Genomic DNA, 25,258 nt, shown 5'->3' on the forward strand with positions numbered 1-25,258 from the left:
GATTCATGGTGCTTGACTGCACTACCTAGTTATCATTCTTCTCTTTCTTTCTCCCTGTAAAAGGGATTTTGGAGCCCATTTTGAAGGACAAAGGGGTTTTGTTCTCTACAATGGGTTCTTTGTGGGAGATGGGTTGGAATTGTTCTGACACTCTGTGGATTAAAGTTTCAGTATTCTTTCCAGCTTGGTTGAAGGGGCTCTGTGTTCCTTACATATGTGAGGCCATTTCAGACAGGCTGAAATCATGTAGCAGAAAAACAAAACTGAAATTGGAGTTTCTTCTGTTTTTCATTAGGCTAAATGCAATTTGTTCATTTCACCTCAGTTTACGAAGAGATTATCATGCTGTTCATGAAGGCTGGAGCACACACCTCTTGGTTGTGTGTCTGACTGTCCATGTGCATGTTATTAAGGTTTACCTCCAATATCATCTTCTCCTGTCCTTTGGCAGCAGCAGCTTTTAACGTTTGGTTATTTGTCTAAATGCCATATGGGGAAAATGCAGCAGCCAGGACTTTTTTGCTTTCTATGACTCCCCCCCCCCCCCCCCCCCCCGTTTTCGTACCAATCTGAGGTCATTGCATGCTGGAAATGGGAATGCAGTTCGGGAACTTCTGCACTGAGCTTTGCAGGATGTGCACAAAATATAGTGTTACAAGCAGTGACCCTACTTTTCTCCAGATCCTTTCCAGAGGGATTTACCCACCCATGCCTGCATATTTTTTCCTAATGTATTTTGAGCGTATGTGCTTTTATGTTTATATTTTAAAGCTATACCGTTAATATCCTCTCATTTTGGAGAGGAATTTGGGGAAAAATAAAATGAGATTAAAGGAAACATGGCTTAGAAGTACAATATCAGATTTTGCTCTTCTTTTAGAAAGCTTATTTTTACTGATGGTATGAATTTTTGCATGTGAAGCGAAGGATAACAATGTGACAAAAGGTGTCTGGAGCGTGTTTATAAAATGAACTATTATAAAATCATGCAGTGTATTTAGAAAATTCTCTAATTGCAATAAATGGAATATATTTTTTAACTTTTGTGTAGCACCTTTTCCTTCAAATTACTCGGAGAAAATACAGTGCACCATTTATTGTGTATTTAATTTTAATGTGAACACGTTACAAATAAAGATCTCTAAATTAATGTTTGAAAAATGGTTAATTTAGAAGACCCTGACTATGCTTGTCTCCACAAAGGGCGTGGACTACCTAGCGCAACAGTCTAGAGTTTAATATATGTTACAGGATCTCTTATCTATCCTAGCTTTACTAAAAAGTTTAAAGCAAACCAAGGTGCATAATCTGTTGTAAAACCATATCTCATCTCTGCATTCTGTGTTCTATGATATTTAAGCAATTCATAATTTTAAGTATGGCAGAACAGTGGGAAAGTTTATATGCGTTATGCCCCAGGAAAACGAACTTATTAGGCAGAGCTTAGACAAATGCATCAGGACAAAGTTGTACGTTTCTGGTGGAAGGTAAGAATATGTGCATTAAGCTTGATGTGTATAGGCAAAGATAAAAAGGGAAAACTTTACTGTTCTTAGATTCATTTTTAAGAACATGAAATATCAACCTGAACCTATGTTGAGCTGAACCTGTGTTGCTTCAGACCTAAATATCTACATACCTGTCCACTAATAAACACAGTATTAAAGAACAAAAAGGCAGCAAATGCTTCTCAGACTGCTTAGGAGGAATTACTCAAGTTTGTGCTTTCACAAACGGAATTTCCTCTTTGTCTCTCTTTGTCATTGCATGAAATTGCATAGCTATAAGATACCATTTAGGATGTTGAAATACTGCTTAAGCACCTGATCTGACAGTTTTTTTTCTGTTGTGACCTTGCTGTGACTTGGATTTACTTTTGAAATAGATGGCAAGTTTTCTAGCTTTGATTGTTTCTGCTGAAAGACAGGCTAGTCTTTGATCAGTTCTGTTTTCCTGTCCTTTATGTTAGACAATAAGTCATTTAGCTGGGTGACAGAAGAGAGAACACCTATATCGAGAAACCACTATCGTTCTTAAAAGCAGTATCCTGAACATGTTGACAAGCAATGATATTTCATTCATTCACGGTTTTTAACTGATAGTATTTTACACTACATTTTTAATCATATTATCCCGTTAAAAAAACATGTCGTGTAGTCAAGCTTTTAATCTGGCAGCTTTTAAAATCTGCTGATCAGAAACATGAGAGTTTGTCATATAATAGTTTTGCAAATAAATTATACTGACTCTTAATGATATGTTTCTTGCTTAAACTTGGCATTCTTTTAATGACATATTCTGGACTTATTTTCTCTATCAGGGATTATTGTACCTATCAACGTGGTCTTCATTTCCCACTTGTTCAAGTGTATGTACCCCGTAAGCATTCAGACCTGGTTGCAAGGTGCAAATGAGATGGAGAGTGTTATCTTAAATCACCAGGATTTATGGAGATTCACCTCTTTGCTTGGATCTAGCCCACAGAGACTAGCCTGGACTCTTATTAGAGGTTTAAACTACCGAGAGGAGGAAACTTTACCGAGCTCTAAAACGGGCCCTTTGAGAGAGTTAAGAGACTGAATATCAGTGTTACGCTACATATAAATACACACGTAGACACAAACACGGGCACACACAATGTGTGTGTGTGTGTGTTTAATTGTATATATAAAATTATATAAAATATAATGAAAATTTTATACACACAGACACAGACACATACGCATGCTATGCTACTATACTATATATTATGGAGAGAGATACACCAGTACTTTTCGTAATACTTACAATGCAGTATATTTTGCCAGGGAATTAAATGGGGCATACCCCTTTTCGCTAACCAGTGAATAACTAATGTCATACGCTCTGAGGAAATACAAGAAAGTGAAATTTATTGTTTTCTGCAGAAAACGTACATGATGCTTCTCCTCATGTCCTCCTCTCTCTTTTACACCTCTCCCCTGTTTGGAGTGCCTTGTTGGGTCATGCTATTCTGCACTAAATAAGGGTAATCTACAACTTCCTGTATAGGAAGTACAGTGATTGGCCTGAGAGTTTTAACAGTTGTGCTTTCATTAGCCCATTCTGCAAGGTATTACTTGTGAGTTTTGAAGTACGCTCAAGACTGCTTATACTGGGCTGTTTGTGCTCTTTGACCCTGTTTCCTTTATGCTCTGCTATATAGATCGTCATGGCTTTGATTGGAGCAAGGATTGTGTGCATGTGAACCATGCCCACAGAGCAAATTAGCCTAAGAGTAAGAACGTGTCAGTGTAGGACAGTTCGTTATTTTATAATTACTTGTGATCTTGCTTGACTACCAGAAGCAGCAGTGTTCAGCAGGGCTAGCTGGCCCAAGTGTAGTACCATACTAATCTAAGTGCTGCTTTCTGTACCTCTACTTAGCACAGCAGCTTACCTTTTATATGAGCCCTCTAATTCATTGAGAAAAGATGTAATGATAATTTGTATTAATTTAGTTAGTTTAATTGTAGCTGATTTCAAATTTTTAATGTATGCTTTTCCTGGGGAAGTTGGCAAAAAGGCTAAGAAAGGACTGTTTTTTTTTTTTCAGAATAATCTTGCTTTCTGAGCTAAAAAGGAATTTTAATCTTGAGCTGAGGGAAATCCTTCTTTGACACTGATAGTAACAAGTACGGTGAAGGTTATTGATACTGTTTATTTGGATACTAGCTGAATTTAGCTTTGATTGCATTTAAATCTTGTCTGCAAGCTAATTGGGATTTTTTTTTTTTAAGCTGTAGTTTACCTAAATTCAGGTACTCTAAGCAGAAAAAAGCTCGGAGAGGTGTTGCAAGAGTTAGCTAAATGGGGTGTTATCTTAAAGGGAGATGTTCAAATTTATCAAGTAGTCTTATGCTCTACAGTTAAACCTATGACTGAGCCCATTGTTGGGTTGGAGTGCAACATTGCCCCACAGTACAGAATTACTGAGGTGTAAAAATTGAAATTTGACATAGGAAACACGCATACTTGAGGATTAGTGTTATGACATTAAAAAGCTCTGCCAGCCTGGAGCATTAAAATCTGTTCCATCCCGCTTTCTGGCGTATCTGCTGCCCTTCTCCTTTCCATATCATCAACCTCTTGCCTACTTACCAAGATGTTTTTACAGTTGATTTTTTTTTTTTTAACTCAACACCAAAAACCTACTAAAATGAAACACCAAAAATGTACTAAAATGAAACTCCTTTAGTAGCTACCTGGTTAGCAGTGAAGAGTATATCAGTTGGAGTTAGAGCAGTCAGGAGAGACTTTTTACTCTTATGTTTACAAAGTAGTTTGTAGAATTGAAACTGTTATCCATGTAAGTCAATTTAAGTACACGGAGAATGTCTACGCTATTTTGTACAGCTGTGGTATTGCAATATGAGAGAGAATGTGAGATGATGTAATCAGTTTTTCACATTGCACTTGAATAAGCAATTACAGTTAAGTTTGTGCAGGCAATTTTAGAAATTTTCTGCCTGTCACAAAATAGTGTTTTCTATGGAACAGAGCATTTTCAAGGCCTGTCAAGGTAAAACCTCCTGTAGCCTATGCTGCTCACTTCGCATTAGTGGTATGTGGGGTGGGGTTTGGTTTGGTTTGATTTTGGAAGGGTCCTCCAGCAAGCATGCCTGCAATCTGCAAGTGGCATCATTGTACCTAAATTCTGGCTCCTTTCTTTATGCAGTCTTTTGACCCAAAGGGGAGGAAAAAGTGTATGGAGGTGAGAGAGCGCAGAAGTCACTGTTTTAAGTTCTTGTTTGCAAAGTCGAGCATAATGTGTCCCTCATTGGCAGGCTTGGTCAGATGGAGGAGCCAGAACAGAATATTCAATTTACACGTTGTGTTTTGTTTTTGGCCATGGGTTTTCTGGCATATATCTCTGCACAGTGGTAGCCAGAGCTTGGTTCCAGGAGTAAGTGCTTTTCATATGTTTATAAAATGATGAGAACAGGATTTTGCCAATTTTTCTGTATATGTGTATGTGACTTTTTGCGTCCCTAAATTAGCTTTTTGTCATCTTGCAAGAAAGTTGGTGAGGTCTAATATCAGATATGTGTATTAGTAAGTTTGCTACTAAAGGAACTCTGTCACCTATGATAAAAAAAAAAAAAAAAAAGTATTTCCAAGGTCTAGTTTCATAGCAGCATTTTATGATCAGAGTGTTTTCATTAATACTACTTTTTTGTTCTTCCTGTAGTTTGCTGTTTTATTATGTTCTCCAGGTGGGCATAGTTTTATATACTACAAGGCAAATAGGGACTACTGCGACTTCCTTTATAGCATTTGGCAGGGTATGTCCCAGAATGAATTCTTGCTTAAATCTTTTAGCAAAACTGCAGTCCGCAAATAAAACAGTGATGAGAAATCATCTTTTACTTAAAGGAATTTTTTTTATTTTCGGGGAAGTTTATAGAAGTATTCAGCAGTTACATAATTAATATAATTTGTAACTGTTTCTTAGGATATCTTTTATACTGGAACAAAGATTTACTACTGAGGAATCTGAATGGATTCATTCATTTTCTTTATGCATGCAAGTGAAGTAAATCTGTATTAAATTATGTGTTTTTAAGATGGTCTGTAGTCTAAATATTTGATGCAGATTTAATTTGGGGGGAATTTCACAATTTCAAGGATATCACTTTTCTTACAATGTATATACCATGCTGTGAAGTATTACCTAAACTGGTCAGTGGCACCACCAGTATGTTAATTCTGCGATATTATATTGTGGAGTTTTTTTATTGTTTTAATAGCTTATTTTGATAACTTGTTGAATTCATAAATTGAAATATATTCTCTGCTTGGTATGTGATTTTTGTTCATCAATTGGAATCTTCTTGTCATTTATCCTGATTTCTGTTGGCACAGACTGACTTGTGAGTGTGAGTTAGTAGAAGAAAAACATTCAATAGTTTATACATCCATTCATTTGCATTTTAATCTCATCATGATAGTTAGAATCTAGAGAAGGAGAACAGAAGGTTTCATTTTATCCTTTTCACATATGTAGCTTTTGTAAATGTCTTGGCTTTTCAGAAGAAATGTTTCATATGTCATGAGGGCTAAATTTTGATGTTGGATTAGTAGAGAAAACCGCCCTTGAAAATATGTTCGCGTACTATTGTTTCTGGGGATTGTCTGGGCCTAAGGACGCAAGGCAACTTCTTTTAGTAATGAGAGCTTGTAATTAAAGGTGTAATGCACGTTAGTTAAAGTCTGCTTAAACACTTATGCCCATGATTTTATTAATAGATTTTATTACAATCACAGTAATTTAACCAAAGCCCTTAAAGTTAAGGACCCTGTTGACAGACAACACAACTGATGACTTTTCTGCAAAGTTAGTAAGTGTGCTAGGAATTTCACTCCTGTGGGCAAATCTGTTGTCAGATGCAGAGCAGAGAAACGGAAGGGAGAAGGGCAGTGCTTGAGTTCGAGTTTTATTTCAGTCTATCTTAAGGCCTGTATCAGGTAAATCTTCAGTTGGAAAGATAAAGCCTTTTATTTCTGGGCTGTAGTTAATGCTCAGATTTTATGGATTAATGATAGCCAGCAGGAGAGAGGAAATTGGGAGGGGGAAGAGGATATGGTAGCGGTGTCTGAGCACAGCTCATACTGAGTTGCTAGGTCAGGGAGAAAGGAAGCTAGCGGCCAAAATAGTGTGTTTTTTTTTTTCCAGTCTTGGTAAGTCCTGGAGTTCTCAGACATATATTTAAGACTTCTCTGGTGTCTTGCTGTCAAATCCACACTTGTGAAAACATGAGTTTTGCTGTTATGATGTTTGTATTGTATGAACGTTTCAGTAGGGACACAGATACTGCTGACTGAACTGCAAGAGAAACACAAATAAAGATCCAGTTAAAGAGCCAGTGTTTACAGAGAACTGTCTTGGTGGTGTATGGGTCTGAAAAGAGACGTGCTGTTCTTACAAATATATAGTTTAGCTTGCATGTGATAATTTGAATCACTTTCAGTTTAGGCTCGTAAGTGGTTAAAAAGAAGAACGTTCTTGCTGACTGCATGGACTTCTGTCGACTGAGAGTAATACTGCGGTACTGGTGTATAGGCAGACAGTACGTCACGTTATCTCTGTTTAGCTTGTCTGTGCTTTATCATGTTGTCTAACAGTTTTAATTTAAAAAAAAAAAAAAAGAGTGCGAGAGCACGCACATGGCTGGTAGGAATAGTTTTGCGTAGAATTATTTGAAAGAAGCAGCTATAGAGTGCCTTAGACCAGCTGCTTATTGCAACAAAGAGAAGTATTATGAGAGGCGCAATAAATGTGTTTGCTATCTGTGCTTTCGGTGGACTATAGACTTGAGGAATTTTGTAAAATACAGTTGTTTTATCAGAGTGCTGTCTTGCCAGTTGTGTGATCCGAGTCTGGTTACCATGGAGCGTGGTCAGATGGAGGAGACAAATCTAGTCAGTAAAACAGCAGTTTGTTTGGTAGACTCTGCTGTGGTTTCTCTCTCTCTGGTTTAAATTCAAGTTTGGTGAGGAGGAAAGTAGTGGGAAAATAAGAAGTCTTATTGATTTAAATATAAAGCAGTTTTAGCCCTAATCAACCTTATAAGCCACATGAGAACTTGTGATGCAGTACAAATACAGTAATGTGAACGTTCAGTTTATCGCCATAACCAATGTGGGGGATATATTCCTCATGCTCTTACCCTGTTACATGAACTCTTCTGCTTGGCGTTGCTCTTTGCTTGCCTTGTGTCTGTGAGATGGGCTATAGAAGATGCTGAGGACTGGCCACTTGCATCTTTTCATGAGAAGGTGCTCAGTGTGTCTTCCAGCCTGTCGTCTCAGGGCTCTTACTGCCCTCAGCTGCGCACCCCTGCCATCTGTCCTCATTAGGCTGAAGTTTTGTTAACTGCATTAATTTTGCTCCTGTGATGCTGCAGGTGAAAACACCAGAACTGTCTCAAATATACCCTAAGGCCTCGGTGTGCCCTGCCTAATTACCATGTGACTTTATGAGTAAAGGGAAGCACATTACAAAAATTGACAAGCCGTTCCTTGCTTTGCTCTATTTCTTTAACATGGGTTTCTTTATTTCTAACGTAAGTCAGCAATAGCATTTTTGCCAGACTTTGCACTCAGTGTCAATGTTAATTTATAAATGCTGTTGTTACCTATAATAAAAGATGATTTTATTATTATTATTATTATTATTATTTGAAAAAGAAAAACCCACCAAGGTAGTTGCATAATATGAGGCTCATAACTATTGATTGGGAAAAAGGAGAAGTTTCTAGCTTGCTTGCTAGACAGTGTTTAGGGACTTTCTCTTTTGTAAACACCAGTCAGCTGCATATAGATCCTTAGATTGCCTGTGCTCTAGGCAGGAATTGCTCAGGAGAAATCAGTGGGAGTTAGGTGCCTACGGAGGATTTGTAACTGTGTTTGAGTCTTCAGAAGTGATATGAGATACTGCAGAGGGAGGAAGAGTGAGTGCGTATCGGTGGAATGAAAGTATCACGAACCTTCCTTGATGAAAGTTTTATCTTTTGACATTGGAATGAACTTATTTTTCCAAGATAGAAATGAGGGAGATTCCTTACTGAGAGAACTTGGTGTGTTGTGATTTGCTCCTAAAGTAGAACTAAGTTTGCATCAGAATGTGAGCACAAGGTAGGTGGAGGTCTCTCCTGGCAAAATACAAAGGCCGAAAGAAAATAAGAATTTTGACTGAGGTGACAATTATTTCAAATGACAGGTCTTCATCTTGAAAAAAGTTTCTTGTGACATTGGAGTATTTGCAGGGGGGATTTCCAATTAACATTTTATTTGAAACAAGAGGAGGGAGTCTGGATGTCTCTCTTGGAGCATCTGCAGTAGTGCACAGGTTTTACTATTTAGAACTGAAATGGAAAGTTCCAGTTTAGATTTAGTGCCAGAGTCTTTAATAGAAATCATGACTTGTGGTATATTATAGGTCACTGTATATTTGCTAGTTTATATTATGTTGGCTAAATTGGCAAAATGTTTATTTTTGCTGGTAAACATTCAAGAGGTTTTTTCCTCACTCGTTCTTTCTCCAACAAAATAGTATTTGTCATGTGTGGAATTAGGGCAGCATTCTATAAATCAGCTGCCTCAGTGATGATGTGAAATGTGTGGTAGCATACAAAGATTTCCTTTCTCCGGTACCTCAGGGCTGTACATGGAGTTAACTTTATCCTAATTTTAGTTCTGAAAATTACGGCTCTGTAGAAAACAAAATTCTTTGGCAGTGTAGGAAAAATACAAATTTTAAGTCTAATAAAAGTGGCTATTTTGGAGACGTTACCAGAAGGTAACGTTGATAATTTAGCTTGTCTCCAAGCCCCTTATAAAATTTCAAAAGCAAATTATTAACATCTTCAAATCTCTGTGAAGTCTAAATAGACTGTAGCCATAAGGATGTTTAGGTGAAGTCCATAACTGTTGGTGAAAGGCAGCACTGTGCTTTGGGCTATACAAGTAGTCAGACATTAATTGAAATGCAAAAAGTATTATGGTCAAATTTTAATGCATACTTGGTAACAATATGTGAATGTGTTCCTATAGGGGCTAATTGTATCATTTCTGAATTTACTTATACATCACTGCTGCATGCTGTGAATGGCATTTTCTGCCAAATGTTAGACTGTATAAAATGTATAATTACTCAGTGTGACACCATTCTGCCTGGATGAAAATTATCTCTTTTAGAACTGAAATTTTATGATTGCAGTGCTGAAGAAGTGTGCTCTGTTGTTCATTGCTCCAAGCATAGTGTAAAAGCATGGAGAAGGACATTTAAGGACAAATTTACACTTGCATCAGCAAGTTCCAATTTTTTCCCTGATTTTTACCTTGCATAGTTATATAACAGACATGCTTGTTTTGGACAGCTTTTTATACAAGGAATAATTTAAGAATTTCTAAGTTTATTCAGTTTTATATCTTCAGTATTTGGCATAAATGTGAACTGTAGTCCTGGAATTTGTAACCACAACCATAAGAAAGGGAGCAAAGCGTATTTCATTGTGAATGGTCATACTCTGCAGAATGAAGTAATGAAAGTTCAGTGTTAGAATGGCAGCTGGGAGGAGGAATGCTGCTGAATTAAAAAACAAACAAACAAACAAAAAAAAACAAACCAAACCAAACAATCTATTAGATGTTTTAGCTCAGCCTTTTAAATTATCTGGGATGAGTTGATCCCTCTTGCATTATCTTTTTTCAGCTGTTACTGTATTCCAGCATAAAGCACTGAGATACAGCTTATGACACCTTGTTTAGCTTACATATGTCTTAAATGTGCCTGCACGCAGCTGGCATAGCATGTATCTTGTTGCTGTTGCAAAATTTCTTCTATAAGAATATTTTTAAAAATCATGCTCTTTTACCTGTTTTCCCTGCCATCTTCATTCTCGCTTGTCTTCTTCCTGTAGGCGAAGCAGCTCTAAGAAGTGAACCCAGAATGCAGTCTCTTCCAGTATCCTCTGCTCTAACCAACCATCGAACAGGCCCTCCTCCTATCAGCCCCAACAAGAGAAAGCTCAGCATGGACCAAGGGGATGATGAGCTAGACTGTGAAAATGAACATGTTTCTAAAATGAGTCGACTATTCAATCCGCATCTGTAAGTGTCTTATTTTTAATACCCATGGTTCGTGGAAACTAAGGCTAGCCCTCTGCGCCTTTGTGTGGGCTAAAAATCATATTGTATGTCAGACTTCAGGCTAGACTTTTCCTTTGTTCTAGTATGTATGGCAGATCTGCACAAAGGGCTGACATAACGAGATGGGTGGCTTTTTGCTTTGTTTTGTTTTGGTGTAACACTAAATAACAGGAATTAGTCTGACTCAACTATTTATAGCAAAACATGTATACTCATCTTGCAATTTGTAGAATACTGGGGTTTTTGTTCTTTGTAATCTACTCCTTTCACATCCCCAGACCCTGGGCGCTTTGTACTCTGCTGATGGAGGGTGGGGGAAGCAGAAGAGGGAGAAACAGAAGTGCTTTGCATTTTTCTGAGGCGAGGAGATTGTGAGCCAGCTGCTCTGCAGTCTGCCTTGACAACTGGGCAAGCTGCAGTTGTTACTAAACATTATTTATACTGTTGCACTCCAGCTCTCACAGTTGGAAGTGGAATTTTTTATACAGGTAAGGTGTTGATGAGTTAGGGGCATGTGTTGGGTAATCATCATATGCCATTCTTGCTGTGTTCTCATCCCTGGGAATGCAGGTCTGGTTGGCGTGAAATGCAGGCTTGGAGAATTCCTTTCATTCTTGACTGCAGGAAGTGATCAGAGTAGTTGAGCAGTCCAGGGTAGCTTGATAGCTGTACGCCGTTCACTGCTGCCTCAGCCCGTACAGCCCTGAGCATTCCTCACATTCCACTCTGCTGTGGACTGTTGTGTTCAGTCATAAGATGCGGACAGAGGTATTTATCCTCAAATAAATCACCATAGTGTTAGTCAGAGGCTGGGCCTGTAGTCTGCAGTCTTGGAATTCGTTACAAATCAGGAATTCAGCACTGAAGTAATGCAAAACAATAAAAGCTAACAAGCAGAGAGAGACTTCTCATTTACAGCATACCTTTTTCTTTCTCCTAAAAACTTAACTATTTATAGCCTTTCCTTGGCACTGAAAATGCTGGTACTGGAGAGAACCATATGGTAGTTTTCTATGGTAATATGTGACACAACTGAAGAATTTTATGGCATTTTTGAATTATTATGTAACTTTGTGAAAGGTGTGATTTTTAAAAATTCATATGCTAGTGATGAAATAAAGCACAGCTGGCAGTTACGTACATTATGACCCTTTATACAGTGGAGGCCAAAAATAAAATGAAGACCTGAAACAACAGACCCACATGCAACCAAAGTTTGAAACCAGAAGATACGGACTGTTTTTTCACATGATCCCTTAGATATATTTTTAGAGAGTCTGGTCTTTTCCAGTGATGCCTTTTTACTCAGTAGGCAGATTCTGTCCATGATTTTGTATATTAAATGTGCATGTTTTCTTCTTACAATAAGAAACATTGATTATCTGCCTAATGTTCATGTGATATGACTTAATCTGTTATAATTAAGCCATCAGGTTGCAAAAACTCAGACATTTCAGATGCATCAGAAAAGTTTACAAATGCCCTCTGGATTTTATTCCATTCCCTCCCCCCAATTACTTTAAAATTTTTCAGATTTTCCCTCTTTTTATGATTACAAGATTATGGTTTAACAGTAGGAGTATATTATTCAAACCTTGTAGAAGTGTCCTAACAATTTTGTATTGGAGAGGGGGAATGCGTGTTGTAGAAACTTGATTTGTTTGAAGTAAGGACAAGACATTAAATCTGGGGAAAGAAATATCCCACGGAACACAGTAATGGCAGTCGTATTGCAGTGACTTGGAGGTTCTTGAAGCACTAGTTAGAAAAACAAACGCAGAAGAGAAGCCCTTGCTACTGATACACTGTAGTGTAGAGACTACATGGCATGGTTATCATTGGAGACAGCAAAGGCATTTTGCCATTAACATGGCAATAAATTTAAAATTAGTTTCTTTCAGGTCTAATAGAACAATTAAAAAAAAAGCCCACCTTTGGAATTAAAATGCAAAACATTATGTATATCGCAAAATAGGACCCTCTTTGCTGCATTAATTTTGTGTTACAGCAGAGTTTTTAAAGTTGGTAAATATATGCTAAATTTTTTCGCAGGCCTTGATCACAATATCCAAGTATTGCGGATGTCTTTGGGTGGCTAATCCAAACACGTGTGCAGCTCTGCCCCTCAGAGTTGGCATGCAGTGATTTAAGCGCATTTATGATTTGGACTATAAAGATGAGATTTTTGGCAGCCATGTATTTTGAGACTTTCAGGACAAAGTCCTCCGAGAGCATAGGAGGAGAGAGTTGATGATATGAAAACTATTCTAGGCATAAGTGCCTCGACCAGTATTACAGACTGTACCTCTGTACTACACAGCACTGTTTAAATCCCTGCTCCTTCAGCCGAAGGCCTGCAGTTACTGTAAACGTCCAGAATGGACAGAGCTTTTCCATTTGGACATCAGTGCCTGGAAGACAGAAGTCTTTGTAACCAGGAGCATCTCTTGTCTCTTGTTGAGACATTTGGGTCTCTGGTTGTCTTGGCAGAATTGTGAATCAATTGTATATTTATCCTCTGAAAACCAGCATAATGTGGGTGAAAGCATAACTAAATAGGACAGTAATTGTGCCCTGTAGTTCATTATAAATGAGCAGAAAGTTTTGTCAGCAATTTGGTGTTAACCCTTAGCTAACAGTACACTAGTATCCCAATCACTGTGCATCAGGTTGGGAAGGAATCCATTTACATGGATTGAAGGATGCCAGACTTTTGTTTTGAAATTGAATGCTTTGAGATACTCCCTGTTCAGGTGTAGCTCCCTGATGCGTTAAAATACCGTCTTTGATTAGGTTCTTTCAGTGTTGTATTCAGATATGTTTATTTTAGCATGGAAAAACACAGCTACTGGGCTTTAGAGTAGAGTGAATCAAATGTCCTGCCAATCCTACTATGTTTTCTAAAACGTGTACTGGAATTCCCATGCACAGAACAAATGTATCAAAGTTTCTGTTTTTCAGAGGAACTAATTCTCTGCTTTATGATAATGAAATACGCTTTGAGACCTTGCAGATCCAGTTTCTAAAATCTGTATGTGAAGCTGCTTTACTCATTTTTGGTGGTATACTGGACTCTTGATACAGCATCTGTATTTTTGTGATTATAGAGCTTACTCCCATAAACTCTTCGCTTGGGAAAAAGGAATATACCCTCACTCCCACTGCAATTTAAAACCTTTCTGGCAGTGTCTTGTGCCTCTTACTATGCACTGCAATATAAATTTCTTCAGTTGTGTTCCACACTTTCTTGTGTATCCCTCAAATATTTTGCTTGAAGTGCATTTGCTAGTGTATAATCTTGCTGAATTAAAATGTGCGTTGTACCATAGTTTATTTGTGATGCTCTGTAAAGGAGAAGCTAGTTTATTTTAAGCATCATGTTGGAACACGTTTTTGTGTCCATATGACTTCACTAAAAGTTCACATTCATCTACAGCATAATTAGGAACTTGATTTATATAAGAATTGTAAGTGCTTTGTGTCTGGCTGCAGTGGCTGGAGAGTTATACCAGTCTTTCTTAACACGTGAAGCTTCTTTGTTATATTTCCGAGGTATACTTAGTGTTTCGTGGTAACTGCTGTGTAAAATTAACTGTAACTGGGTATTGTGATGTAAGTGTAACGCGAATGAAGTGGGGTGTACCTTTAAGTAAAGGTCTCAGGCCTGACCTATGTTATGTGGGTTTCTTGTTTGTCAGGCTGTAGGCATTTTCTCATTTTCACAGTTCAGCTGAAAACAAAGGCCTCCTTATCCTTGCAGGGAGCTCTTAAGAGCTGACATCAGCCTTTTCCCAGCAGGCATCATTTCTGCCTTAAGAGTCCTTGCAGGGAGCTGAGAAGCCTGATAACAATTTCTTCTTATGGCATTTTGTTTGCCAAGTAGCAAATAAAATGATTAAATGCCAAGAGCACAAAAAACTTTTTTTTTTAAAAAAAACTTGACGCTGGTCTGTTTTTGCTTCTCTGATTTTTACTAGGAACTAGCAAGCTTGTAACTTTTAACAGCATTTGTACAGGGGGCAGTTCAGTTATGGCTGGTACTTTTTAGATGTGGTGGAGCTATTTTAAAAATACTTTGCATGTTAGCAAATTGTGGGATCAGATCACTATGTTTAATGTTAAAGTGAACTGATGTCACTGACATCTTCCAAAGTATTCAGCTTTTGTACTATTAGTAAAATTATATATGAAACTGGCCATCTGAATTTATATTGGAAGGAGACTAATATTTTCATTAGCTTGTAGAGCACATCAGGCTGAAAAGTATGTGTTTTTGGTTTCGAACTATGTAGACATAAGTGCTAGGAATGGTATATTTTCCTCTCAACCTCTTGGTCACAATTCCTGTTTAATTTGGTAGCATTAGGTTTGCAATGGGAATTTATTTCTATATGAATATCATCTCATGGCCTTTAAGTACATTTGAGGAATAATCATCTCTTGACTTGTGTGACATAATTTCTTTTATTGTTGTAATAAAAGACAAAGGTCTATGCATGAATAAGATACTTTAATCTGCAACGTATAAGGTGATGTTTGGGTTTGCTTGGTTACGTCCAAAACTAGACAGTTCAGTTTCAGATTCTAGGTTGTGCCTTCACTTTTGTTGTAGTGAAGAATCATGGCAAATCTCATTCATAAAACTAGGTTAGGTTCCTTGAGTTTGGAAGTTTCCTTGTATATCATAAGTTTCTTACTCTGACTATCCCATGGAGTTTGCTCACTCTAATGATACTATAGTAGAAATTACCTTGGCACCATTTTTTTAATGCCTGTTAAACTGTCCTGAAAGTTACCTGGAGTTGAAGATTATGGAACCAAATAATAGTTCAGTTTGGAAGGGGCCTCATCTCGTCCAGCCTCATGCTCAAAGCTGGGTCAGCTATGTCTTCTTCAAGCTTGTTGTCTGGTAGTAGCTCAAAGCAAGGAGTTTTGAAGTACTCAATAAACGGCACTCCTCCTTACAGAGGAGGACCCTTTCACCCTTCCTCCTTACCATTCCCTGACCCCTGCCGAGAATGCAGGGTTCAGAAGTTGCACAGAAAATGAGATCCCCGTTCTGGTGGAGACTGGGCCCCAAGGAGGGCTGGAAAAGATTTAGAACTGGGCTGTAGAGGTAATGTGGGAATTTTCAGAAATGTTCTTTGCTGCTAAATACCTTTTTTTTTTTTTTTTTTTTTTTTTTAAGTTGTGGCTCCAAACTTCATGTGGTATTAAGAAATACATTTACACCGTCGTTTTTATTGTGACAAATTGGAATTAAAAAGAAGTGCAATGTAGGCGCACAACTCGGAACTCCCAAAATGTGTCTCATTTGCTTGCAGTCATCCTCACTAAAAGTTGTCTTGGCATGAATGTGCCTTTGAAGTATTTCAGGATTAACCTGGTATTTTCAAAGAGATCCCGTTGAAGCTGAAATTCTCTATATTTCTAGCAGAACTGTTATAATGTGGCTCTTGTTGATTACATTTGCGCAAAAGATTACATAGCAAGTTTCAAACTGCTTTCCTAAAATTTTTTTTTCTCCTGTGCATTTCTGAATGATGAAAAAAACCACCAGGTATATTTTCTTAATTATTAATGCAAATCAGTCACTATACAGACTTTTTCTCCTTGGATTGTTTCTAACAAATGTAGATTAAATTGAACCTTCAGAGACTGACTTGAAAAGTCTAATGTATCTGAGTTAATATTTAATGGTCTCTGAATTTTCAGAAGTTGTTATCCGAGTGAGAGTTTCAGAAAGTACGCAAGTCCCTTTCAGTTCTGGAGGGTAGTCACGCCCGTGTGAAATGCTTGGTATGGACAGTTTCAGGACTAAAAATTGATTGATAGCAGGTCAATATTTAGCAAAAAGACCGGATCCACTCAAAATTTGGGTATATGTTTAAGTACTTAATCAGGCAGCGTTAGTTCAGGTCTTTTCATTTGCAAATGGAAATGTTCTGCTAGCTACCTCCAGAATTTTACTTCTATATAAAGTTTTCCACTTTCATTTTCCCTCTTTGTAGAGGAGCATAAAACTTCTGTAGACATTTGTATGTTAGGGCTCCAAGCAACCTTGCGAGGTAAAGAAGCTGTGTCGTCATTTTACGGATGAACCAGTACAGATACAGGGAAGAATCCGTTCACTTGTGGTAAGAGGGAAGCCTGTGGCCCACAGGAATGGAACGTGAATCCCTTGAGCTGGAGGGCTGGCTTTTTACTCAAGGGGCCCTTCTTCATTTTCATAAGGGGGAGACTTTACATTGCTGGGGTGAAATTCAACACCACTCCAAGGGTCTGATACCTAAGCAAGAGGCAAGAAACGGACCAGTACACATTTAAAAACATACTCTAGATGTATATCCTAAACATATGGAAACAAAGGTTTAATCTCACTTCTTTTTATTTAACCATTTTCCCAGATGTTTCCTGCAGTTTGACAGATGTACCATTTACTAGAAAGTTGCACTCTTGAGAATTAGAATGTTATGGACACGGTTGCTATAGACAATGACTCGGTAAGGGTAAGATTTGGAATAAAATGTTACATTAATTTCTAGTTGAATAAGTACATTTTTTTCCCCCAGACTGAAAAAGGTTGGACTGGACAGTCTCGTTTCATTTTCTCTCATGCTGTAACGTGCTACAAAAGCATACTAGCTGGCTTTAACTCATTCCTGCAAAATTGCTGAGTGCTGACTCCTGATAAATGGCATTATTTCTTAGTGCTGAAAGGTGAAAAGTACTACTCCGGCTATTTCTAACCATCCACGAGCCATCTTTATGATTCAAATAAGCACTTTAATGGGCAGCCAGTATTTTCGGTGCCCTCCCCTGTGTTTTGGTACCAATTCTGAGACAGAGTATGAAGAAAGGGGGTGTGTGTGCGGGGGGGGGGGGGGATGGGCAGGCGGACTGTAGCTTAACGTGTGACAGTAGCGCTACTGTAACGCTAACGCTTCCCCAGAAATGGTTTTGGGAAGAAGACCGGTTTGTTTCCCGCCTGGTCCCGCCGGCTGCCAGCGCGACCGCGCCCAGCGGCGCGCAGCCCGCCCGGGGCCGGGGCCGGGGCCGGGGCCGGGCCGGGGACTCTTACCGCGACGAGGCGGCCGGCGCCTGCTCTGCTCCGCTCCGCGCCGCAGCCGCTCGCCAAGTTCGTGAGGCCCCGGGCTCGCTTGTGGGAGGACGCGGGCCGCCTTCATGCTCCCTGGCAATGATTGCGGTGAGGTTAGTACCGGGCCTTGCGTGTCGCTGCCCGAGCCCGCCTGCTCCCAGCCCCGGGCGCTCAGCGCCGGCAGCCGGAGCGCGGGGCAGGGCGCGCCCCGCTCCGCGCAGCCCCGCGCCGGGCGCCGGCCTGCTGCCCGGCTCGCCTCCGGAGGGGCGGGCGCGCTCTGCCTTGGCCGTTTATCTCCAAAGAAAATTACAAGGGAAATAAAAGGGCTTTGCCGCAACTGAAGTCTTAAGGTTTTTGACCTCAGTTATGCGAACGCTTCCCCCAGTGGAAAATTTTGCAAGACGCGCTTCTGCTTTGCAGTTGCCTTGCAGAATAAATTCGGAAGCCATGTCCGTATTACTTGATTGAAATTGAGGAGTCCTTTACATTTCTTGCATAACTCCTGTAACACTGCAAACAAGCTCTGCAGCTCAGAAGCTCTCCAAGATTTCTCATTCACAATGTAAATATTGTTCCTAAAAGACAGTGGAACGTGAGCATAGAAAGCAGGCTGTATCTGTTTGCTTATTATACCTGCAGGCCTGCATGGCAATTGGGTTTTGTGCATTTTGTTGCACTGACTTGAGTGCAAAATACCTGATTAGAAAAAAAGGAGTTGGGATGAATTTTATAAGCCATGAGGAAAAAAATCCAAAACATCTGGAGAGAAGTCTTAGAACACACTAATTACTGCTTCGTGTAGTCTTTAATGTGGCACAGATGTACAGTTACTGTAAATAACGGAGGAGTCAAATATTACAGTCAAGTTGAGGTCGATTCATGTGTTCCTGTCAAAATCCTGCCCTTGCTGTGTCATTGTAGGAATTGTTTGTATATACTGGGGGATGTGTGTGTGTGTGTGTGGGGGGGAAACGTGTGTATATACGTATAGTTGAGCTGTATAGGCATGACTTGTTTTTTGCTGTCTGGATGAGAAGGAATGATGCTTCCTAAATCCTATTGTCACAAATTTCTAATCACTAACTTTGAATGTTCATAAATCCCCCTTTTAAAAAGAGAGGAAACAAAACCCCCAAACATCATTTTTGCTTGTGATTTTCTTTTCTAACTAAAGTCTCCTTTCAACCAGAAGTTTCTGTAAAATGAAACTCATTGAAGAGTTTGGCAGCCTTTAGCTTGAGTGCCTTACCTACAGAATAACGCTAGTAACTGCTCCTACTGTGGTCGGTTTGGTGATCAGCTTTTTGAAGTGATTATTTTACTGTATTAGTATGAATAGTTGTGCAAAATATAATGAAGCTGTTAGTGTATTTATAGTGCTTCTAGAGATTTCAGTAATTCAGGTTTTGTTAGCAATTACAAACAGTTTCAATAAACTTTGAAAGAAAAGTTTATTCCTTTTTATAAAACAGCTCATGAGAAATCTCATTTCTTAGAACCAGTTAATTTAAAACACAATTTTTAGTCTAAAGCCTATTGAGTATTCTTGAAATTTCTGTCTAAAAGGTGAATGAATGTACTTTCTCAGCTTTCCTTGCTTCACGTCAACTAAAGTTACATTATACATCTGATGCAGACTGTAATTTCGGAGTATTAGCGATCTAAGCCCTTTTCCCTCTTTGTCATAAGAGCTGTTCAAATTTTAGGTGGAAAAGGAATGTATAATCCTACCTGCTGTCCGTTTCACACACTTCATTCCAGCGCTGTGACCTTATTTTCTGAGACTGGCTTGTGCTGTTAAGGATCTTACTTCCCACTCTCATGCTGTTGGTATCTTTTGCTTCCCACGTAATCTATTTGAAGAAAATGTTAAATCTGTTCCTCCATCATAGGAGCCTACCTGATGCAGTCTTTTGTGTGACTGAACTAAATAAAATCCTGTAGGCTTTTGAGAATTTGAGGCTCACAGATTGACTGAAGCTTGTGCCCACATACTAGAATAGTTGTGTGACAGGTGTAAGCGATGAATGAAAGTATTTTTTCATGTCAAAAAGTAGAAAATATTGTAAAGGACAGCCCAGACAATACTGTATGAAAATGTAACTGCCATTTTTTATTTTCCCTCACAGTTCTGCACAGTTTCACCACAGAGTTTCAACACCACCAAGTTTTCCCAGAGCCTGCAGAACAGACTGGTGTACCCTGGCAATATTGAGCACACATGTATGTGGCTAATCTTGTTGCATTAGGACATGACCCACTGCTGTGTGTATTTTATATGCAAGCTTTCTCCTTACATTGGCCCACAGTTTTCTCTGTTTGATCATAAATAGTTTTTACAGTATTTTCCAGTGACTCAGTATAAAAGGTTTGTTGCATGAGCCAAGTTTGACTTCAAAAGCATCTTAACGTCGCTGAATTATACAAGCTACACGTGACCCAGCACATGAATTGGTAGAATGTAAGAGGAAAGGCCTGCTAGAGGTGTTTGGGTGGGCATTACAGTTGGGTACAAATTAATCATTTTTCAGCTGCTTCTGACTTTTTCCAGTAACCCCTCTGACCTTCTAGCTGTTTTCCTGGAGGTCTCTTCACTCTTTGCTTATACAGTCAGAATTTCCTTCCTGCTGTTAGAAATTTGAAAAAAAAAAGTTTGGAGTGTCCCTTCAACTTCCTCTTTCATCATTTGTTCTTCTGGATGTTTTTCCTCTTTCCCAAGCAATTCAAAGTGCTTTATAGACAAGAAACAGTTTAAACCTCTGCACAGATATTTTTAGTTTCCGTACCAGACGTGACTTGCCTTTCTAGTTCATGTTTTATTGATCCCAATGCATGCAGTAGCCTGACTTTCACTCTAGGTGTAAAGACGGGATTGCTCCCCCCTCTTTCACAATCTCCGTGTGACCTTCTCAGACAAGATCATTGAGCCTTCAAGTACCCACATACTAGGATGACTTCTCTAGAGTTTGCTTTTGAGCCAGAAATAAAACCTTAGCTCTAGGGCCTATCTACCTACCTACCTTAGGATTAAGGGTGACATCTGCATTGCTCTGTTTAAGTTTTGCAGTTTCACTGTAACTGACTTCAAAACAAGCTCTGTAGCGGCTGTGTCTTTTCTCTAAAGACGGACTGCGCTCTCTGCAGAGCCTGCAGAAATGGTTCTTCGCTTGTGCCTTTTTCTAGCATGCTGTGGATGCTACTGGAGCTACTGTTATTCCCTGAGCAGGGAGTTAAAGGTCTGGGTACAGGGAGGTGGCTGACTCGGATAAATCTTAAAGGTTTGATTACTTCTCTTTCTACTTTCCAAGAAACGTGCTGTTCCTATGACAGGCTGTTTTGCGTTAGTTTAGAACAGGGAAGCTAGCGATGTCGTGTTGCAGGTTAGAGGACCAGACAGTTTTTCTCTTCTCGCTAACAAGATTGGCAGGAGGTCGAATATTTGTTGTCCTTGATCCTTGAAAAATCCCAGTCAGAGCAGAGTCATAGTCAGCTGGTAACTTCCGCCTAGGGTTTTAACAAAACTTTGAAGAGATGAAATGGTAACATGATTTTATGCTTACACTCGTGAAATCATAGCCATACTGATGCATTTTAGGATTTTTTTAAAAATATTTCAATGTCCCATTATACTTGGACGCTTGTTATTGTGGTAATGCTGAAATGCCTGCGACTTCCCCATTCTTCCAGCTCTACTTTTTCAGATGTTAGTGATATATATATATGTGTGTGTGTGTCTGTGCATACGTGTGTGTGTGTGTATACATACATACATACATACATATATGTATATATGTATTTTATATATATTTATATATATCTTTATATAAATTTTCCTAACAGGCTAGTTCATATTTACAGATACCTCAGCAGAATGAAGGAAGTTACTTACCATTTCAGAATATTTCCAGATATTTATTGTAAGTTCACATTTGTAACTTACATCTCGGGTATAGCCTCAGATATAACCTTTTCAAAAATTTATGGTACTCATAAGTCCTCAGATGTGCCACACAAAATCAGGAGGTTTTGAGTTGAGCGAGCAGGCTATGGAAGTACGCGGCAGAGCAGCAGGTGAGCAGAGACTCTGCAGTAATTTTTTTTTCCTGGTGAATTACAGTTTTTGGTTTTTAGAGATAACCTGCAGTCTATGCCTACTGTGGTACGATAACTTTGTCATAATTTCTGGCTTGTGTGTATATGCATGTATTCTAGCAGTGAAATATTTTTTCATTGAGTAAATCCTAGAGTTTTACTTATGCGTGGAATGAATGATAAACACTATAAAGCATTATAAAGCACCCAGGGCTACCTTTTAAAACAATTTTATGAGTGTGTGAATATTTCTGGGAACAAAAGACCAAACAAAAACTAAGCATTTCTTGTGAGAAAAATAATAAGAGTAGGATCTGAATTGTATTAATTGATTTTACTGTACATTAGATCTAGATTTCACTTTTGTGGGTTTGGCTTTTGGCTAAGATGTTACATCATGTGGTTGGTTCTCTTGCATGCCTTCATACTTGTGAATATTGAGCCATTAAGAAAGGAAAACTTTTCAGTGTCTGAATATTTTTGCTTGCTGCAGGCAGGTAGTAATGAGACATTTCTTTATTTCTTTTTTCTTATTTTTGCTGTGAAAAATATTCTCCTGGTTGATTAGGTTTGCAAGTAACTGTGCAGTCCAAGGTTTTAACTCTGAAAATCTTCCTTAGTGAGAACAGATTTAGAAAGCCTGACCTATGCTTAAAGATTATCATCTCTCTTGTATGTTTTTACTGTTTTTATTTTAAGTCAATTTCTCATCCTAAATGGCTTTCCGTTGGCGATAGCACTAAAGCGAAAAAATGGTGAACTGAAATTTTTTAGGGAAGGCACTGCCGAATTCTGATCACAGAGGGGTGAGGAGAGATGGGGAAGAGTAGGAGGAGGTGGGGCAGGCGTTCTTCTGGCCCTTAAAGAACTTGCGTAAATATGATGCTTATTTCTCCAAACTGAACCTGATGCTCGAGCTGAAGAATCCAAAAGAACAAAAGCCCTTTTCTAGGAAGAGGGAGGCGGCTGGAGAAGCTGCCAGGCGGTGCTTAAAATCCTGGGTGCCTTTGCTGAGTTGTGTTTCTAGCCTGAGGCAGAAAATGAAAACTTAGCCACCTGCCTCCTTCCTTGTTAAACCCACTTGAATGGGAGAAGAAAGGAGGGCTTGCCAGCTAGGGAACTTGGTTAAAGATCTACTTTGTAGCCCGCTGGGTCCAAACTGCTGTTTGGGAGGAGTGTGTCAGTGCAAGCCTGCTCTCCACAAGCCTAGCAGCAGGCATAGCTGCTGTAGTGCTGCTTCAAAGAAAGGCGTTAACAGGAGATGAGTTGTCAGTTTCATCTGAGCGTTGGTCAGAGCGGGCTTTTTAGTTTGGACCAAAATATTTCCTCCAGGGAAGAATACACTATATAAATAATGTTTAAATAACAGTAGCGGCCAAATCGGGGAGGCATTCTTTATCTTTCTCAGGAAACTGTATCAGAAGTCCAGATTCTGTGGAAGAAGCGACTCTTGCAAAAACAATAATCTTTTGCAAGTTGCCTACTTGGAGGCTTTTTAGGATGGAATAAGAAGCTCTACAAGGCAAAGGCTACTCAAAGTAACAGGGAAGCCTGAAGTTGTCTAGAATGGGATAGCCAGTCACAGCACGCAAAAGGGTCATGTGTTTTAAGTGGCAGCCATTCAAAGTAGACCTGGTTTGAAGAGTGTATTGGACTGTTGGCTTTTGTTTGTTTTTGATGTTGCGAATACTTCAAATAATCAGACAATGCTCAAAGAGCAAACTGCTGATATTTTTGGGTTTTGCTTGATTTTAGTTGATTTTAGATAGCTTAAAAATTTGGAGTAAGGAATGTTTAGTATTTTTTTCTCTGGATCTTTTTTGGAATATTTTGAAATGGCACCTTAATTTCATGTTTTTTCACCTCAAAATAACAGAATTAACGCATGCAAATAGAGACTTTTGCAGGAAAGGATCTCTTTCATGCTGAGAATGTATTTTATATCAGTTGATTACATACTAAACCGTACTACGGTAGTCCTTAACAAAAGCAGTAATCCTCTTTCAGACCACAGAGTACGTGAGAAAGTGCAGTAGAAAATGTTAGAAAATGAGTATTATAAAGGATGCTGCATATATTAAAATCATATTTGAATTAAATCACAGAAATGAAAATATGTACTTTCTTTCAGCAATATTATACACTGTATTTGTATGAAGAAAAACATCATAGAGGCTAATTAAAAAGCTCTGTAAGTGACTACTTGTTCTTTGTGCAAGTGAAACCTCCTCCTACAATACAACCATTTCAAGTAAGAACTCTATTTCTGCCAAAGGGAGTGTGAAACATTTTGTGATTTCTTCACTTGGAGGTACAGTAATACTTCTGGCATCTGCTCCTTACGAATCTGCAGGCTGGAAGCGAGTGTGAGCAAAACCGTCCCCTTCAGAGGGCCTCTTTTTTTCCTTTTCCTTAAGCAGTTGGCAGAGTTAGTCTGTTCCTGTAGGATGGCTGTGAATTACCACAGCTTTGTGCCAGTGAACAGAACAGCCGCCTTTAAAGGTTGTACCAAAAAAAAAAAAAAAGTTAAGAACAATTTATTTTATCTAGCTTTTGAACCGCTTCCTGCAGAGGACTGAAACATTGCTTTCAATTAACAAACATTATTTCGACCCAAACTGAAGCAGACTTGCAGCTAACAGTCAGGATGTGTGTGGTTTTGGTATGACATCCATCTGAGCACATGATCCTTGGTAAGTGCTGGAGCCTCGGTTATGATTCATTGGGGAGAAACATGGAAAACAATGCCTGTTTTTCAAGTGCTGGAGAAATGAATTTAAGGTTGGAGTCATGTATAATTTTGCGAAAGTAAACCTGTAAGTAGCTTGACTGTCTCTGTTAAAAGGGAAGTAAGGGTGATGTGCGTGGGTGATGTAATACTGTCCCACTGCCTGATGTTTACTCAGGTTTTCACTGATATCCACTGATAGTTGTTTTTTCAGTCAGTAGAGATACGCTGGCACACTCACCACTGAGGATGGAGTCCAGAATTATCTGTGATGATTTTCAAAGCAAAGTGGAACTGGGGGATGGTAAAGCATAGACTTGTTTGGACAGCTGGATTTATTGGTAGTATATATTTTGAAATTATTTTTCAAATGTGGTCAGAAAATCCTCCTTTGTAATTTTCTGGCCTTATGTTTGAACTAAGAGATGCATCGCTGTACCAGATTGGCGTATTTGGAATTGTTAAGCTACTTCACTTCAGTGAAATATATATAACACGCACAATGTTGATTGCCCCGTCAGACAAAGCACCTAATATCAAAACAAGAACATATCAGTTTTCCAAAATAGAAGTTTAATAGCTGTAGCTGGAAAAAAAACTATAAAATACCTTAATGAATCTGTATTTTCAGATAAGTTTTCTCACCAATAGGAAAAAAAATTGTAACA

At 38.8% G+C, this 25,258-nt stretch overlaps 1 protein-coding gene and 2 long non-coding RNA genes across 7 annotated transcripts in view; 1 reads left to right on the forward strand and 2 right to left on the reverse strand.

Moving 5' to 3' along the window:
- VGLL4 (vestigial like family member 4) overlaps positions 1 to 25,258 on the forward strand; it is a 90,858-nt gene that overhangs the window by 52,469 nt on the left and 13,131 nt on the right. For all 5 annotated transcript variants that reach the window (XM_068960361.1, XM_068960364.1, XM_068960363.1 and 2 more), the window contains one exon: positions 10,443 to 10,632. In XM_068960361.1, the coding sequence (XP_068816462.1) occupies positions 10,443 to 10,632 (190 nt within the window). The remainder of the gene's footprint in view (positions 1 to 10,442; positions 10,633 to 25,258) is intronic.
- LOC104152691 (uncharacterized) lies at positions 5,908 to 10,458 on the reverse strand. The gene is made up of 3 exons (XR_696013.2): positions 10,398 to 10,458; positions 7,689 to 7,919; positions 5,908 to 6,844 (listed from the first exon to the last, which is right to left on the reverse strand). It is a non-coding gene; the product is annotated as an uncharacterized lncRNA (long non-coding RNA).
- LOC138069213 (uncharacterized) lies at positions 10,645 to 19,993 on the reverse strand. Its single transcript, XR_011144056.1, has 3 exons — positions 19,502 to 19,993; positions 17,753 to 17,863; positions 10,645 to 16,960 (listed from the first exon to the last, which is right to left on the reverse strand). It is a non-coding gene; the product is annotated as an uncharacterized lncRNA (long non-coding RNA).

This window comes from Struthio camelus, chromosome 14 (genome assembly GCF_040807025.1).
Source record: "Struthio camelus isolate bStrCam1 chromosome 14, bStrCam1.hap1, whole genome shotgun sequence".
Taxonomy (NCBI): domain Eukaryota; kingdom Metazoa; phylum Chordata; class Aves; order Struthioniformes; family Struthionidae; genus Struthio; species Struthio camelus.